The 18,216-nt window shown below is 51.1% G+C and overlaps 2 protein-coding genes and 1 long non-coding RNA gene across 3 annotated transcripts; 2 read left to right on the top strand and 1 right to left on the bottom strand.

Annotated features, from left to right (window-relative positions):
* Window positions 1–1,897: 1,897 nt before the first annotated feature.
* On the top strand, window positions 1,898–5,274 carry Klk10 (kallikrein related peptidase 10). Its single transcript, XM_032895148.1, has 5 exons — window positions 1,898–1,988; window positions 2,772–3,102; window positions 3,695–3,969; window positions 4,610–4,743; window positions 5,110–5,274. Exons 1-5 carry the CDS (start codon window positions 1,898–1,900, stop codon window positions 5,263–5,265), a joined length of 987 nt encoding a protein of 328 aa, XP_032751039.1. The 3' UTR covers window positions 5,266–5,274.
* Window positions 5,275–11,457: 6,183 nt separating this feature from the next.
* On the bottom strand, window positions 11,458–18,183 carry LOC116892228. Its single transcript, XR_004386929.1, has 3 exons — window positions 18,109–18,183; window positions 11,855–11,967; window positions 11,458–11,754 (listed from the first exon to the last, which is right to left on the bottom strand). It is a non-coding gene; the product is annotated as an uncharacterized LOC116892228 (long non-coding RNA).
* Klk9 (kallikrein related peptidase 9) lies at window positions 12,750–17,062 on the top strand. Its single transcript, XM_032893793.1, has 5 exons — window positions 12,750–12,807; window positions 12,947–13,103; window positions 14,991–15,256; window positions 16,260–16,396; window positions 16,701–17,062. The coding sequence occupies exons 1-5, from the start codon at window positions 12,765–12,767 to the stop codon at window positions 16,872–16,874; spliced, it is 777 nt and encodes a 258-aa protein (XP_032749684.1). The 5' UTR covers window positions 12,750–12,764; the 3' UTR covers window positions 16,875–17,062.
* Window positions 18,184–18,216: the final 33 nt, after the last annotated feature.

Genomic DNA, 18,216 nt, shown 5'->3' with positions numbered 1-18,216 from the left:
ACACGGCTGAGACCTGGAAGACCAGAGGATTTAAAAGCCCGGTGACTCTTAGCTATCAGCGTGATGTCCTATTAAAGCCCTGTTCACTTTCTTTTTATGTTACATCTAAAATATTTTTAGTTTTAGTTTAGTTTTGTTTTCCATTTGTTTAAACTCATTCATTTTTTTTTAGGGGTGGGCAGGGAGAGGCTCATGCCACGGTGCACACGTGGAAGTCAGAGAGCAAATTGCAGGGGTCAGTCCTCTCCTTCCACCATGTGGGATCCAAGGATCAAACACAGGTTGTTAGGCAAGCATCCTTACCCACCAAGCCATCTTGATGGCTAGGCAGGACAAAACCACACTCAGTTTGTCTCTCTGCATGAAAAATTGCACACGCGCAAGCGTGATCTCACTAAGTGTGTCTTCACACATGGAGTAAGAGTTCGTAAAGGAGGCTACCATCATTTTCCAACTGCCAGATTCAGTTCACTGAGGTCAGCGTTGACGGGCATCTGTCAGCCAAAATGAAGTCAAAGGGCGCAAAAGCAGGAGGAAATTCCTGTCATCTTTACCACATTTTGAAGGCTCTGTAGCTCCACGTAGCTGGTGGGCTGGTACAACGTAATCACTGGAGCAAAAATCTGGACAGGGCTGAGCCAAAGCAACCTCTGCAGTTAATACAGTTCTCGACAGACAAGATGCCTCAGATAACACAGGTTCTAAGGGAGAGATCGCTGGAACTAGAGAGAATAGTCCCTAGTTGGTAGGTGGACTTGCTTGCTGTGTGACCTCTTATGAGTCACAGCCCTCTCTGAGCCTCCCATTCCTCACCCAAAACGAGGGTGTCAGCCAAGGTGATGTGGCCTGTCCCTCAAGGTGATTCATTAGCTCGTGTCACCTGAAGAAGACACACGGGAAGGGTGCAAGGTGATCACACAAGGGCTTAGTGCAAAACCACGGCTTCCCACCCTCACCCTCTAAGCACATGCTGAGACACAAGGAGCCTTCTGTCTCCTGGTTTAGACACTTGGGAGTACGTCACTGCCTTTCCCACTCTTTCCTTCTGCCTACTTGAACCCTGCCCACCTACCTCTTCTTCCCCATTCCAGCAGCAGCCCTCTCCTCCTCTTTGTTTCCCCTCGCCACCACTCACCATCTCATCACCCCAAGCTCCCAGAAGACTTGAGCCCCCCCCCATCTTCCCACCACACCTGGGAATACTTCTCAGAACAGGGCATGGGGGAACCCCCAAGAAAGCCAGCTCCAAAAGGTATTGTCAATGACAGGAGCCTGTATTCCAGGGCCCCTCCCAGAGCAGGAATCTGGGGCCCTGGTTGAATGCCAGCCCCACCCACGTTATAATTAGGGAGAGGGAAAGAGAGGGAGTGAATCCCTAAGGGGAAGGGTGGGGGGAAGCTTCCGGGATCTTGAGGGTTAAAAGGGAAGGTCTGGCCAGGGGTCCCTGGTCAGAGGACTGTTTGCAGTCCATACTGCTGGGCAAGAGACACTTCTGAGTCGCCTCCTTTCTTCTTACTCCCAGGTGAAGCGGGATGCACCCCACCCTATTGGGTGAGAGGATGGGTGGAGACCCTCGGGCAACGGGCAGGAACTCTTTCGTAGTCCTGATTTCCCTGCAGCATGGGGAAGTCCCTCAGCTAGGAGGTTAGGAAGAGGTTCCCACGGGCTCTGAGGACGACCCTCACCCACCCACAAAGGAGTGTGGACCTGGAGTTCAGCGTGGCTGGTGGCCAGGAAAAGCTGGGTGCACAAATCGCTCCCCTCTGGAGGACTGGAGTCCTGGGGGCTTGTGGAGTGAGTCCCACTAAAGTGGCCCAGGTGTGCTGAGACAGGGGATCTTGACGGAGTATCCCTGTTTTAGGTCTCCACTCCAGCCTCTGCAAGCCCGATATCAGCTATGAGGGTCCCGATTCTTCACCTCCCCACTGCCTCTGGCTCCTTGTCCCTGGTGAAGCTACTGCTGCCGCTACTGATGATGCAACTCTGGGGTGAGCCTGGGGCCGGGGGCGACAGGAGGGGAGGGCCAGGACTGGAGGTGGAGGGAATGTTGCCACTGCAACCATAGTCAGCTCGCCTTCCTGGGAGCCTGGCACCCACGTAGACATCCCAAACAGGATCCACCCTCGGGTGGGCTCTGTCCTCAGATGCCGCTCCCATCTGTTAGAGAACCCAGCCCCTTCGCTCCATCAGCTTCTCTGCCTCTCTGTCTCCCCTGCCTTGCCCTGTCTTCTCCTCACTCCTCTCAGACCCATTGCATTCCTTCCTCTTCTTAAACGAGGTGCTACAGTACCCCAATCTGCTGTACACTGTTGGAGCACCTTCCCATCTTTGGACTAGACCTAAACTTTCGTCTTGCACATCTGGGGCTTCTCAACCTTCTGGGCTCCATCTCCTGCTGTCCTCCCTTGACCCTGTCTCCTCCTCTCTGATGCTTTGGGTTCCAGTCTCCTGCTCCTCACCGCCCCACTGTGTGTCCTGTCTCCTGTTCCATACTGCCTTCACCATGTTGACCACTCCCATTTACCTCCCGCTGTATTCTGTCATTGCTTCTTACTGCTCCACTGTGTCTTTGCCCCTCTGTCCCCCCTGTTCGCCCCTTACCTACCACACTTCCTCTGCACAGTGCTCTGCCTAGGCTCGCATCCGATCTCAGCCTGGTAGGTAAGATCCCTGTCTTTCCTGCACATTGCCTCACCCCACATCCGACTCCCTCAGACCGGGGTGTCTTGGATCCGTTCTTTTCTAACCCCCTTTGCCCTTTTATGTCTCAGCGACTGGTTCGCAGAGTTCTCTCATTTTCCCACGGCTCACGACTCAGCTGCGCCCCCGAGGGGTCAATCCTGTGAAGTGCTGCACTAACCCGAAGCCCAGACTGCTCCGGGCCAGTACTGATCCCCTTGTCCTGTTTCTCTATCCAGCGGCGCAGGCTCTGCTGCTCCCGGGAAACACCACGCGCGAGGACCTCGAGGCCTTCGGCACTCTGTGCCCGAGTGTCTTTCAACCCTGGCAGGTCTCCCTCTTCCATAACCTCCAGTTCCAATGTGCGGGTGTCCTCGTGGACCAGAACTGGGTGCTCACGGCCGCACATTGCTGGAGAAATAAGTAAGGAACGACTCGACTCAGAGGCAGCAATGGAGGAGCGGGTTGGATGGGGCCCAGGCACTCGCCCAACTTCGGTCAGGATCGGGGTGTTAGCCATCCTACTGAAGAGGCAGGATCCAAGCTGCTACGCCAGGGCGGGGCGCTGTGAGCCCAGCGATCCTTTCCACAGAAGTCAGGGCCTGTTGTAGTCAGTATTTAAGACAAAAACAAACAAAAAACAAACAAACAAACAAACAACGACAATAACAAAAAGCCCTGTAGTCTCTTCCATATCACTGCCACACAGGGAGAAAGGACCAGGTGACACGAAGAAAGGAGAGGTGGGCATATCAAAGAGTTGAGACACCATCAGCCTTCAACCTTCAAACTCTCTTCCCTCAGAACCAGGGTTTCAGTCCTCAGTCCTCCTCGCTCAGACCCAGGAGTCCAGTCTCCAACCTCTTCCCTCAGTCCCAGGGGACCAGCCCCAACTCCTCTCCCAGGACCTCTGACCTCAGAAGCCCACTTCACTTCTCCCTCTGACCCAAGGACTTAGATCAGGCTCTGTCTCCATGACGATTTTGGCTCCAGCTGACTTCTCTTCCCTCCCCAGACCACTGAGGGCTCGAGTTGGAGATGACCACCTGCTGCTTTTCCAGAGCGAGCAACTGAGGTCCACGAATTCCCCTGTTTTCCACCCCAAGTACCAGCCTTGCTCAGGCCCCGTTCTGCCACTCCGCTCAGATGAACACGACCTCATGATGCTAAAACTGAGCAGTCCTGTGGTGCTGACGTCCAAAGTGCATCCCGTGCAATTGCCCTTCCAGTGTGCTCAGCCAAGGCAGGAGTGCCAGGTCTCAGGCTGGGGGACCACAGCCAACCGAAGAGGCAAGAACTGGGCTGGATGAGTATACTTTGGGGAGGAGGGCTGAACTCCTGGGTTTAGGGGAGGATCCTGTGGCCAGGGTTTCCAGGTCGAAAGGGTGAAAGGCTGAATGAGAGCTAGACCCTAGATCTGAGGGAAGATGACTGAGCCTGGATGTCTAGGTCTGATGGAAGAGGCTAGAATATCCGATGGAAGAGGCTAGACTATGAACCCTGGGTCAAGGGACTCCAGAAGTTGGGATTGGATTCTTGGATCTGAGATTAGAAGGTTGGACTTTGTAGCCCTGGATCTGGGGAAGAGGGCTGGAGTCTAGACACTTCGATGTGAGGTCAGAAGGCTGGGGCCTGGACCTCTGGTTATAAAAGAGGAAGACTCCCAGGTTGGGTTAATCGGGCCGAGGTCTGGCATCTGGGTTTGAGGGAGACTAGGATCTAGACCCCTGGATCTGAGAGGAGAGTCTGGGTCTGGTACCCTGGGTCTGAGGGAGGAGGCCTAGGGAGGACCAGGAGGGTATGGATTTCTGTGCCTAAGGGTGGAGGGGTGGGGTTAGGTTCCCTGAGTATGAAGGAGGAAGGCTTGGGGCTGGACTCGGGGATCTTGGTCCTGGACTAACGGGTCCCTGTGTGACTGGCCTGTTCCCAGTGAAATACAACAGGCGCCTGAGCTGCTCCAGGGTAACTCTCCTCAGTCAGAAGCAGTGTGAGACCTTCTACCCGGGTGTGATCACCAACAACATGATTTGTGCTGGGATGGACAGAGACCAAGATTCTTGCCAGGTAAGAATCAGCAAGTCTCTTGGATGCGGGATGGTGCAGGAAGACACTGAAAGAGCTGTTTCGGCCTCCCTCCTGTCCCACCCCCAATCCACAGTCCTGCCTAATCTTTACCCCCTTTCTTGATCCGCTGTCTCGATCCACTTTTCACCCTGCCAACCCTATCTCTTGATCCTTCTCAGTCTTCTCACTTCGGATGAGCCAGTTCCAGCTGAAAGCCCATCGCATCTCCCCTGTCACCTCCCAGCTTGACCCCCTTCCCCCCATGCCAACATCACCTCTACCTGTGTCCCCTTACCACCCCAATGTCCAACATCATTCCGGCCCCATCCCAGCATCTCACTTCATGGTATCTCCTCCCATCCCCAGAGTGACTCCGGTGGACCCCTGGTGTGTGACAACACCCTGCATGGCATCCTCTCATGGAACATTTATCCATGTGGTGCTGCTACCCAGTACCCGGCTGTCTACGCTAAGATCTGCAACTACACCAACTGGATTCGAAGAGTCATCCGTTCCAAATGACCTGCCTCTCACACCCTTCATCCTCACTTCATCTGTCCACCCCCCACTCCGTCCTCCTCTCATGGGTGCCCACACCTCTGAGAATGCATCCTCTTCTCTCACCCCCGCCCACTCCTGTTCTCCACTCACAAGTGCAGAAAATGGTGGCTGGGAGTTCTAGGGCCTCAAGGAAGCCGGCAGTCTCCAAGTCTCTAAGAGAAGTTATCTGTTATTCAACCTGGCTTTCTCTACCTCCCTCCTCTGTGTGACTGGGACAATGAGCCTTAGTTTCCTTGTCTGAAAAATGGGGACAATGAATTGTCTACCTCTTACATACATTGTATGGGGTCCGTGATGGAACACTTGTGTGTGTGTGTGTGTGTGTGTGTGTGTGTGTGTGTGTGTGTTTATGGTAATTGTCACAGAGACGGGAAAACCATCTGGTTATCTCCGATTAAACAGTACCTGATCTGACCTCCAATGTGTGTGCGTCTGTCTGGGATCAGAGCCAGTGAGTGCACAGAGGACGGCCTTCATGTAAGTCAGCAGCAAGGAAGTGGCTCCACACTGCCACCCAGAGTACCCTCAGACTGCCTTTCTGTTTTAAGGACCTCAGTTCCATCCAGTAAAACTGGATTCCTTGATGATACAGAGTGCAGTAGAGCTGGGGGCTTTTGGTGTTTTTTTTTTAATAATATTTATTTTTTGTATGTGCATGCATGCACGCAGCATGGAACATGTGTGGAGGTGAAAAGCAGTTGGTTCTTTTTTTTTCTACCACGTGGGTTCCAGAGGCTGAACTCAAGTCACCTGGCCCCATGATGAACACCTCTACCCACCGAGCAATCTTCAGACCTTCTCAATTTACAAAAGCATGTATTTATTTCTGCAAATGAGCGCGAGCACATTCATAGATGTCAGGGGACAGACACCTCAGGAGCCAGTTCTTCCATTCAAGGGATTGAATCTAGGATGTCAGGCTTGGTGGTGCCTTCGCCCGCTGAGTCATCTTACTTGCCCACGTTGGAGTTCATTGCAAGAAATTTTTAACTTAGATTTTAAGCATGAGGGTTAAAAGAAAGAGAGGCACTTTGGAAGAACGCCAGACACATCTAAAAGCATGGCATGGCCTTCTTTTCATTATTATATTTACATATCTATTTGTTCAAGTGTGCACAGGTGTGTGTGTGTGTGTGTGTGTGTGTGTGTGTGTGTGTGTCTGTGTGTGTAGATCAGAGAACAGTTTGTGAGAGTCAGTTCTTTCGTTGTGTAGATCCCAGGGATCAAACTCAGGCCGTAGGCTTACCAGCATGTGATTTCACCCCCGAACCACCTCACCTATCCCAGGAGAGTGGGCTTCTCAAAGAACAATCTGGCTCATTGGTTTTCACAATAGCCAGAATGGGCTTTTCTTTTCTTTTTTTTTTAAAGATTTATTTATTCCATATATGTGAGTACACTGTCACTGTCTTTGGACAGACCAGAAGAGGGCATCGGATCCCATTACAGATGGTTGTGAGCCACCATATGGTTGCTGGGAATTGAACTCAGGACCTCTGGAAGAGCAATCAGTGCTCTTAACCGCTGAGCCATCTCTCCAGCTCCAGAATGGGCTTTTCAATGGGGTTTAAAGTTAGCATCATAAGGATATCTGATTATATCAATATAATCGTGCCATTATATCTAAATGAGATCACAGGGTGGCTTCTGTGGGCATCTGGTGGGACCACAGCAGAGATGGTGGTGCAACTCCAAATTGGGAGGACTTGGGAAGGTAGTTATCTACAATGTTGCCAGTTAACAGGCTCATCTCTGAGGCACTCAGAAAATTCTTAGGAGGGGTAGCGAGGCCCAACCTAGGTCAGACACATTTTGTCCTTTGGCCTGGATTACTTTGACTTTAGGATTCTTTTTTGAAAATATTTCTGTATAAAAGAAATGTTGGACCACTCAATTAGCTCCATGGGTCACACAGATGGAGGGAAAGAGCAGACGCTGACAGTTGTTCTCTGACCACCACACGTACACTGTGGCGAGCATGTGCAGGAATACACACAAAATAAACAAAGGTGAAACAAGGTGTTAAGAAAGGAAGAGGGGGGCAGAGAGAGGTCTGGAGAGATGGCTCAGCGGTTAAGAGTGCGTGCCGGTTGCTCTCCCAGGACACCTGGAGTCAACTCCTAACATCCACACAGCAGCTCACAAACCGCTGCAGTTCCAGCTGCAGAGGCTCTGGTGTCCTCTTCTGGTTTCCGGGCACTTGTGTGGAGCATGGATGTGCAGGCAAAACAGCAATGCACATAAAATTCCAAATATTTAAAATATGGGCCGATGTCTTAGTTAGGGTTTCTACTGCTGCAACGACATACCATGACCCAAAAGCAAGTTGGGGAGAAAACTTATACCTCCATATCACTGCTCATTATTGAAGGAAGTCAGGGCAGGAACTCAGACAGTGCAGGAACCTGGAGGCAGGAGCTGATGCAGAGGCCATAGAGGGGTGCTGCTTCCTGGCTTGCTCCCATGGCTTGCTCAGTTTGCTTTCTTATAGAACCCAGGACCACCAGCTCAGGGATGGCACCACCCACAATGGGCTGGGTCCTCCCCATCAATGACTAATTAAGAAAATGCCTTACAGCTGGATCTCATGGAGGCATTTCCTCTACTGAGGCTCCTTCCTCCATGATGACGCTCGTTTGTGTAAGTTGACACAAAACCAGTCAGTACACCTGGAGGCATGACTCGATGGTTAAGAGTGTGGACTGTTCCTACCGAGGAACCTGAATTTGGTTCCCAGCACACAAGGGTTCAGATGCCTCAGGCACCTGAATTTAATCCGAGTACCCATCTACAGACATGTACAAATATACACGACTTTAAAACAGTGAATAAACCTAGCAACAAAAACTCAAACAAACAAACAAAAAACTCCATATGGTTAACTGTTGGAATCCCTGACTCTCAGCTAGTGAGACACTTTGAAGCAAAGGATCCATCCCTCTTCCACCATTTTTCTTTCCTGTCTCACGCCCAGCCCACCCACAGGACTAATGGGAAAATCAGATTCTCCATTCCTCTTAACCTTCCAGAAGGGTCTTTCAACCACTTCCTTTTCCCCTCCCACTAGGTCTCATTTTTGGGTCCACCCAACACCAGTTCTTCCTGTCCTGGCAGGAACCAGCTTGATGTTGGGTCACCTGACACACTCTCCACCTCCCTTGGGGCCCTGGAACTCGGGGGTCTGGTGTAACATCCAAGCCCACTTCCAGCTACAGCAGAGAGGCCCCCCACTGCTAAGCTCACCAAGGAGCCTGCCTGTGGGCTTTAGAAAGAAAACCGTGCTGTATGCTAAGGGCTCCCCTCCATCTTGATATGGTCTGTGGATAAACGTATCTATTTCAAAAGGCATATGGGGTTCTTCCCAGAATTCAGATGAAATGTAAATGTGTCTGAGCATCCTGACTGACCCTAGACCGAAATAAAGGGAACACAGAAATCTTGATAGAGGGGCATTTGGTTTGGGTTTTAAAGGATGACTAAGTTCGTCAGAAAAAAGGATATAGAGAAAAGTGATCAGGTATTAAATCAGCACATTTCCCCCTTTGAACACCAGTTAACTGAGTCTCTGTTATATGCGAGGCCCAGAGCCCACAGACTGTTGGTGTCTAAGGTCAGAACATGGAGTCTGACCTACAGCTCCCTTCCATTGGCTCCTCCCCTATCCCACACCATTAGCATACCCAGGAAATGCCAGTCCAATGTGTCATCTGAGGATCCAAAGCACAGTAAGTAGGGTCTTGCAGACCGGCCTCATGCTTAGAAGTAATTCATCCATGTCCTCTGCCAAGTCCCAGAGATGACTCCAACCAAGCCCTACCCCCAGGAAGCTGCTCATCAGGTCTGGGAGACAGGCTAGTCTCACATTCCTGACATTCAGGTCTCTGTGAGGTCACTTCCTCCAGGAGGCCTCCCTGGATTGACCTAGACAAACTGTCTTTGTTGGTTGTCAATCTCTCTCTCTCTCTCTCTCTCTCTCTCTCTCTCTCTCTCTCTAATTTTTATTAATAATTGTATCAGTTTTTATTTCAAATGATATCCCCCTCCCTGGTTACCCCTCCACAGACCCCCACTTCCTCTGTGACACCTGTGACAGCAGCTGTTGTACAGTGTGTTTACTCAACTTCATCGGCATACCCCGAAACAGAGATACCCACTAGATTAAATGAGATCATAGAAACCAACTTATTTAACTCCAGGCTACTGTGGGGGGGGGGTGGCTGGAGATGGCTCAGTGTTTAAGAACACTGGATGAGCAGAGAGAACCCAGGCTCAATCCCAGCATGGCAGCTCACGACCATCTTTAACTCCAGTTCCAAGGGGCCCCATGCCTTCCTCCGACATCTGCAGATACCAGGCAATACACGTACATACATCCAGGAAAAAAAAATCATGTGCACACAATCCTAGAATCTAAATACTTTTTATAAACCCCGCTCGAATGATTCAGCTGGAGAGATAGATGGCTCTTTGGGTACAAGAGCTTGTTGCCGAGCCTGATGACCCAAGTTTGACACCCATGACCCGTATAGTGGAAAGGAAGAACATGATTCCCACAGCTGTCCTTTGACCTCCACACACGTTCTGCATCATGCCCACAGACAATAAATTAATGTCATTTTTTAAAAGGTAGCTGCTAGAGGCAAAAGAGATAGCTTGACACTTACAAAGCTCTTGACATGAGAACTGCAGTAGGGGCCCAGCATGAGTAAACATCTGTAACACATGAATAAAATAAATCTTTTATTTTAAGGATAGCTATTAACGCTGACTTTTAAAAAGATCTATTTTATTTGCATTTAATTTTATGTGTGTGCATACACTCAAATACCAGAAGAGGGCATCAGATCTCCAGGATCTGGTGCTTTAGCTCACAATACAGGCTGCTGTGTGTGTAGGCCAGAGGTATGTGCATGTGTATGTGCATGTGGAAGCCAGAAGTGTGTGTGCACATTTGTGTGTGTGCATATGGAGGTCAGAAGTATGTGCACAAGTGTGTGTGTGTGTGTGTGTGTGTGTGTGCATGTGGAGGCCAGAAGTATGTGCACATGTGTGTGTGTGCACATACACATGTATGTGTGTATGTGGAGGCCAGAGGTATGTGCATGTGTATGTGCATGTGGAAGCCAGAAGTGTGTGTGCACATTTGTGTGTGTGCATATGGAGGTCAGAAGTATGTGCACAAGTGTGTGTGTGTGTGCATGTGGAGGCCAGAGGTATGTGCACATATGTGTGTGTGTGCACATGTGTGTGTGTGTGTGTGTGTGCATGTGGAGGCCAGAGGTATGTGCACATATGTGTGTGTGCGCATGTGTGTGTGTGTGTGTGTGTGTGTGCGCGTGCGCGCGCGCACGCGCTTTAGAGGTCAGAGGTCAGATCATTTCTCTCCCTGTATTGCTGCCCACCCTTTCTTCTTTTAGCAAATATTTTTTAAGTTTTTATTTTTATAATTATTTTTTATAATTTTTATTTATTTGATATCTATGTACATTTTGCCTATATGTGTGTTTGAACACTATGTGCATGCAGGGCGGAAGGAGACCAGAAGAGAGCATCGGATTGGATCAGATCTCCTGGAGCTGGAGTCTCAGTTCTGAGCCATCATGTGGTTGCTGGAAATTGAACTGGGGTCCTCTGGAAGAGCAGCCGGTGCTCCAAGCCATCTCCTCAGCCCCTCTACCTCTTCTTATTGCATCATATTACTTTTTACCTGTGTGCATATGATGGGGGCTGAGAGGTATTCCTGCCACAGTGCACATGCAGAGGTCAAAGGACAACTCATAAAAATCAGTTCTTCGTTCCACCATGGGGGTCTTGGGGATCAAATTCAGGTCAACTTGGCCGCAGGCCCCTTTACCCACTGAGCCTTCTCCTGGTCCTTCTTATCTTTTGAGACAGAGCCTTTCACGAAACCTGGACATCACAGATTGGCTAACCTGGCTTGCCAGCAAGCCCCCAAGATCTGCCTGTCATTATCTCCTGAGTGCTGGGACTAAAAGGACATTAAACACCCTGCTTGGTCGTAGTGGGGTGTGTGTGTGTGTGTGTGTGTGTGCGTGTGTGCGTGCGTGTGTGCGTGCGTGTGTGTGTGTGTGTGTGTGTGTGTGCTCACATGTTTTAAACAAGGGCTCTGATAATTGAGCTCAGGTCCTCAGGTCCTCAGGTTTGCACAGCAACTACCCTACCCACTGAACCATCTCCCGGGCACTCCGATGAGAGCACCATTGGTTCATTAGTGCCATCTGCTTCCTCCCTGCAGCTCTGGTTACTATTGTCACTTAACATCCCCAGCAAGTCACACATCTACTCTTCACCCCCAAGAGGATGGGGCACAGACAGTCCTGCTCACATTACAACACCACAGGGAAGGGCTGTTCCAGGGAGCAGATCTCAACTTGATGTTCAGGCTCCTGGGCATCGGAAAGTGGACTCGAGGGCCAAGTCAGCCTTGACCTGAAGAAATCACTGAAGGCAAGTCAGCAGAGGAGCACTGGGTCCTGGAGATGAGTAAGAGTTTATCAGAGAAAAAGAGGATATGGAGAAAGATACTCACTCAATCACTGACATCTTTGCAGGACTCCAGAGAGCCCCACCCACAACAGGGTGATATTGGGGACAGGGATGAGTCACACCCAGGTTGGGCTCTCCCAGGGGATTCACCCCGTGCTGGGAGGGAGATGCATGAATGATGAGCAAAATAGAAGTTGGGGGATGGGGTAAGACCAGCGCAACGGGTGTGGGGCTCTGAGAGGGTGGCAGAGGACAGAGGGGAGGGGCCGAGAGACTTGGGCTTGATTCCAGGGACCATGAGCACCTGGGTTCTTGGGGAGCTGTGGGGAAGGGGGCAGGTTATGACAAGAGTGGGTTAATCCAGATAGGACCAGATTTCTCAACACCACAGAAGGGGCCCATGTGCTTGAGAGAAGAAGCCCTGATCGCGGCCCCAAAACAGGTTTGGTTTGGTAGAGAGAGCTTCATTCTCACCCAGACATACATATTCTCTGTCTCTCTGTCTCTCTCTCTGTCTCTCTCTCTGTGTGTCTCTCTGTCCCTCGTCCCTTCCTCTTCCCTTTCCTCTTCTGCCCTTCCTTCCTTCCTCTTCCTTCTCCTCCCTGTTCCCCTCCTCCACCAAGCCGTGCAACAGTTTGAATCCAGATCTCGAAGTCTGAGGACATAGGAAGCAAACCTCGCCCTCTTAAGGCTCTGACGGAAACTTTCTAAGGCCCAGCAATCTTCTCTCATTTAGCCCATTCTGCTGAGCTAGGAGGCCACATGGAGAGTCCCCTGTGCCCCCTCCCCTTCCAGATGACCCTGTCATAAGGCCTTCCCCCTCCCCCGGGGACATTTCCCAACTCTGATTAATCACAGGGGCGGCCCCACGGAGGAGGAAGGAAGATCTCTATGGCTTACCATAAAGAAGGCCGGGAGCCCAGTAGCAGGCCAAAGGACCTGTGCCCAAGGCCATGAAGCTGGGACTCACCTTAGTGCTGTTCTCTCTGCTGGCAGGTGAGAAGCCCAGACCCGCATCCTTGAACCCCATGTTCCCCTATATGGTGTCCTCGCCCTTTGGATTCCCCAGGAAACTCCTCCCTAAGCTCTCCCCAGCCTGCTGGCTCTGACCCCTGTGCCCTCCACCGCACCCCAGGCCACTGTGGAGCTGACACCCGCGCCGTGGGAGCCCGGGAATGCCAGCGCAACTCTCAGCCCTGGCAAGCCGGCCTCTTCTACCTCACCCGGCAGCTATGTGGAGCCACGCTCATCAATGACCAATGGCTGCTCACAGCTGCTCACTGCCGCAAGCCGTGAGTGTCCAGAGCTGGTCAGGCCCAGCAGGGACTGGGAAACAGAAGGAGGGGAAGGTCTAGCTTGGGGGCTTGGGGGCTCCGGGATTGGAGGCAGGAGAGGGCTGACATCAAACCGGGGCTCTTAGCTACCTGCTCAGAGACCTGATGCTAAGACTCAATTCATAAGCTCTTCGGGGTATCACTGTGTAGTAATCCTGGCTATCCTGGAACTTGCAGTGTGGACCAGACCGACCTGGAACAGAGATCTACAGACATTTGCCTTCCCAGAGTGCTGGGGTTATAGACATCCTGGCCCAATCAGAAATTCAAGATCACCCTCAGTTACATAGGGTTCTAGGCCAGCTGGGACACATGCAACTCTGTCTCAAGGAAAACAAGAAACAAAAAACAAAAGCGAGAAAAAAGAAAAGGGAAGGAAAGAGTGATGGAGGGAACATAAATGAGAGGAGGGAAGAGTGATGTGACAGAGGGAACAAAGAAAGAAGGATAGAGAGGAAGGAATGGAGGAAAGGAACATTCTAGAAGCCTGTAGTCAGAAATTACTAGATTTCCAGCCACAGTGTTTGGAATGGACTGATGAACATGTAAAATCTGGCCGGTTTAATATCCCAGAATCCCACCATTGCAAAGTCTTGTGGACCAAGATGGCTCTGAACTGTGGATGCTTAATCCACAATCAAATGTTTATACGGGTACTAGATCTGTAACACTCTTGTCTTACTGTCCTAGAATATTGGGATTCTAGAATCTTTGAGCCCTAGTATGCTATTTAATGCAGACCATCTTAAAATCCTGGAGTTTTTGAGACGGGGTTTTGAATAGCCCAGGCTGTTCTCGAACCTGCTATGTAGCGAAAGGTGGCCTTGAACTCCTGTTTTCCTAACGAACTCTTAACTCCTGCTCCTCCATGTTAGGATGACGGGCTGTCACAACCACTGGACAAAAATCTTGGACTTTCTGACAAAATAAGATGTAGGATGTGAGGGGTGTGGACTTAGTCCCCTGAGTTGAACTTCTCAGAACCCCAGAGGCATAGGCAATGAAGTGTTAGACTCTTAGAAATCTGGGGTCCTGATTCCGGTTGTCCTAGGGTCCTGGACACTGTGAGACCCTCTCCACATTTTCTCCAGTCAAGGTCACCTAGGTGATGCCAATTTTCTCTCTAGGAATTTCCCAACATGCACCCTTCCAAGACGGGCACCATCTTGGGCTGTAAGGGTAATATTTTGATTTAGCCTGCAAGATAACAGGGTGGTGGAGAGGGAGGAAGAGTCATGGGGGCTAGATGGACGAAGGGGCTAGCTTCCCCATCCCCAGGGTGTCGGTGAGGTGTAGACACAGAAATAACACCCCATACTCCTCAAACCCCAAGTTTTCAATCATCACCCTGATGCTTCCTATCGAAAGTTGGAAACTAGGGGACCTGGAGACCATAGAAAGTCCCCAACTGCCCATAGCATGAACTTAGACCAGAGTAAGTTTGCTTAACAAGGGAACCTAAGGTTAGAACCTGGGCAATAAAAGGATATTACAGGTAGAAGTGGCTTTTAGGCCTTTTGGAAAACTTGGGAGTTAGCTATATCCCACCCCTCTCCACACACACGTTAAAAATACTTAAAGCCACTCCCACAGAAGCCACCAGACCTGTGGGAGCAGAGGCGGGGTTGTTTTGTGTGGTAGGTGGGGTTCCTCAGCATCCACAAGGTTCCAGTGGACCCAGGTCACCACTGAGGCCCCAAGTGGGAAGGGCAAGAAGATGACTGATTTCGAAAAGTAGACTACAAGGAGCAAAGTCTTGGGTATGTGGCTGTGGAGGGGCCTACAGGACCTTGGGTGGACAGAGCTCCCTGTCCCCAGCCTGATCTCCGAAGTCTGTCCTCACAGGTACCTATGGGTTCGCCTCGGGGAACATCATCTCTGGCAGTGGGAGGGCCCTGAGAAGCTGCTTCTGGTCACAGACTTCTTCCCCCATCCTGGGTTCAATCCGGATCTCTCTGCCAATGACCACAATGATGATATTATGCTGATCCGGCTACCTCGGAAGGTCCGGCTGAGCCCAGCTGTGCAACCCCTCAACCTCAGCCAGAGCCTGCCGTCTGTGGGCACCCAGTGCCTTATCTCTGGCTGGGGCAGTGTGTCAAGCTCCAAAAGTATGAGTTTGCCCTTAACCCTTGCTCATCTCCTACCATCTCTCCTCTCTTCTCTGTCTCTCCCTCCTCCCTTTCCTTCTCCCTCTCCATCCTCTTCCTCCATCTTCTTCCTTTCTCTTCCCTCATCTTCCTCTTCCTCTCCTTTTCTTCTTCCCCTTCATCCCATCCTCCCCCTCTTCCCTTCCCAAGGGCCTCCTCTCTAGGACTTGTTAGCTCCCCGCCGAGCTCCAGGTTCAGGGAGAGACCTTGGGTCAAGGGAATGTTTCACAGAGTGACAGAGCAGGGGACCTGATGGCCTCCTTTGCCTCTGTGTACACCCCCCCCCCACATGTGCATATACAGACAGAAAATTCAGGACTGGATGTGATGGTTCGTGTTTTTAATCCCCAGATTTGGTTGGCAGGGCAGCCCTCTAGGGATTTGAAGTCAATTTGGCCTATACAGCATTTTTTACATATATACATATACCCATACACATATACATATGGGAAAAGAGGTGCTCACACTCTCAAAATAGCACTAACGTGCCAGAATCAATAACACAGGTCCATCCCAGAGTAGCAGTAGACGCTACACTCCAGGGATTTCTGTCTGCAAGAGACCATGTACCCCACTATGCTGTCCAGTCCCTGTAAACATCTCTCAACCCTTTTCTCTTCATGTCTGCCTTGCAATTTGCCTCTGGTAGTGGTTTTCACCTCAGGGATGTTTATCTCCCTTCCTGGTCTTTATGCACCCCACTCCTGTGACACACACACACACACACACACACACACACACACACACACCCCTTCCTGTTTCACTGCCTCTCTCCCCTTTGGTCTTCTCCCCTGCTTTGTCCATCTATTCATTTTCCAGCCCTAGGTTGACTGTCTGGGATGTCATCTCTGAGTCTTGGCCCAGTGACTCCATGGGAGTCCTGAGGAAAGAAGGGCTGCAGGGAAGGTTCTTGGGGGTGCTGCCTGGGATTCTGGGAACATCACCCATCCTTCTCCCCCAACAGTCCAGTTTCCAATGACACTGCAGTGCGCCAACATTAGCATCCTGGACAACAAGCTCTGCCGCTGGGCATACCCAGGACACATCTCTGAGAAGATGCTGTGTGCTGGCCTGTGGGAGGGTGGCCGAGGCTCTTGCCAGGTGAGCTGTCCCCTGCAGGAGGGTGGAAGCACTTTCCTAGACCTCAGGATAGGAGATGGCTGGAACTACAGATTCCAGGACCTAGGGATCCAGGATGAGTCCTGGGGATTTCTGGGAGCCCAGGATGCTGCATGCTGGGGTGGGAGATAAGATCTCTGAGCTTCTATTCCTAGATCTGGGGAAGGAGAGATCACAGACCAGGTCTCCTGGGTATTGACAGCAAGAAACAGGAGGTTTTCTCAGGAGGAAGCTTCCATTCTCATGAATAAACCCAGCTAACAGCTCTGTTCTTCACCACGTATAGGGTGACTCTGGGGGACCACTGGTGTGCAAAGGAACCTTAGCAGGAATAGTGTCTGGGGGATCTGAGCCTTGTTCCAGACCCCAGAGACCTGCTGTCTACACCAGCGTCTTCCACTACCTGGACTGGATTGAAAACACCGTGGAAAAATACAACCATAACAACAAGCTTATTTGAGTCCACGCTAAAGACAGACTGGAGAGGAAGATGGATGTAGAACAAGAAGACCCTGCAGGAGTCCACAGCCCCAGCTTCTCTGATGTGTGTCAAAACTCCCTCAGAAACTCCGCCCCTCAGACTCTGACCCTCAGAGTCACTCCTTAGGCTCCGCCCAAAGACTCCACCCACTTAGGTCATCTTCCCTCTTGGGTTCTACTCCCAGGCAAATCAATGATACGACCACGCCCCCTCAAAAAAAAAAAAAAATAACTGAGACACGCCTCCTTTGCTCCTGGCCCATACTACATGATTTTAATCACCATTCTCTGGAATAGCCCAACCCTCGGGATCACTGCAAAGAAATATCTTTCTCTAAATAGCTAGTGCACCCCTTCAAATTTCACCCAAATAGGATTACTTCTCTGGAGTCCATCCCATTTGTCCCCACTCGGAGGGATGTTAGGACTGCGCTTACTCCGCGCACGTGGACCTCGGACAGCTCTGTGTTCTGCCCTGGGTGTCGTGGGTTTGACTCTTGAGAGAGGATGATGGGGGCATTGATCTCTCCAGAGTCACCAGATGAACCAGAATAAACTATAGGAACGATGACTTCCTGTCGCCTGTAATGTGGGATAAAGGGTGGGGAGGAAAGGGTAAATGAAGGAACTTGCACCAGCCGAACCTTTGCGCTAACCTTAACAACAAGCTTATTGCAGCACCTTGGGACTTCAGCCAGGGCTGGGCCCTCCGCCCTGGGAGGAAGGGGAAACCAGGTTACAGCCTCACCCTAACCTGCCTACCCAGCTGGTTACTGATCCACCCTCAAAGTCCCCAACCAGAATGCAGGCCTTTCCCAATTTCCACAAAACTCAGTTCCAAGCCCGTCTTTCATGAAGGACAGAGAACTTAATCACAGGCCCCTGCTCCTTCAGTCCCTGGAGAACACCCGAGTCCTCCTTCAGATTCAACCTCCACCCTCAGACTCAGGAGTCTAGATCTTAGCGCTCCTCCCTTAGATCCAGGGGTTCAGATGAGGTATTCAAACCCCAACTCACTTTCCTCGGACTCAGGGATTCAGGCTTCCACTTTCCTCCCTCAGATTCGGGTCCCTGTCCCTCCTCTCTCAGACCAAGATATCCAAAGACTATCCCTCTCCCGTCAGGCCCAGGAGCCCAGATTCCAGCTGCCACCCTCCGACCTATCTCTTTCTTTTCTACTCAGGGTGTCGGTGCACTGCCCCTCTAGTCCTCACCTCGGCTTCCGATCCTCCAGCCCCTCCTTCTAAATTCACTCCAGCCCCTGCTCCCTCCTCGAGTGCTTGCGGGTTCAGAGGCACCGCACCAAGGTGCGGGCAGAGGGA

This window comes from Rattus rattus, chromosome 2 (assembly GCF_011064425.1).
Source record: "Rattus rattus isolate New Zealand chromosome 2, Rrattus_CSIRO_v1, whole genome shotgun sequence".
In the NCBI taxonomy this organism is placed as follows: Eukaryota; Metazoa; Chordata; class Mammalia; order Rodentia; family Muridae; genus Rattus; species Rattus rattus.
The sequence above is the reverse complement of the archived record's forward strand: the minus strand, read 5'-3'. Positions and strand labels throughout refer to the sequence as shown.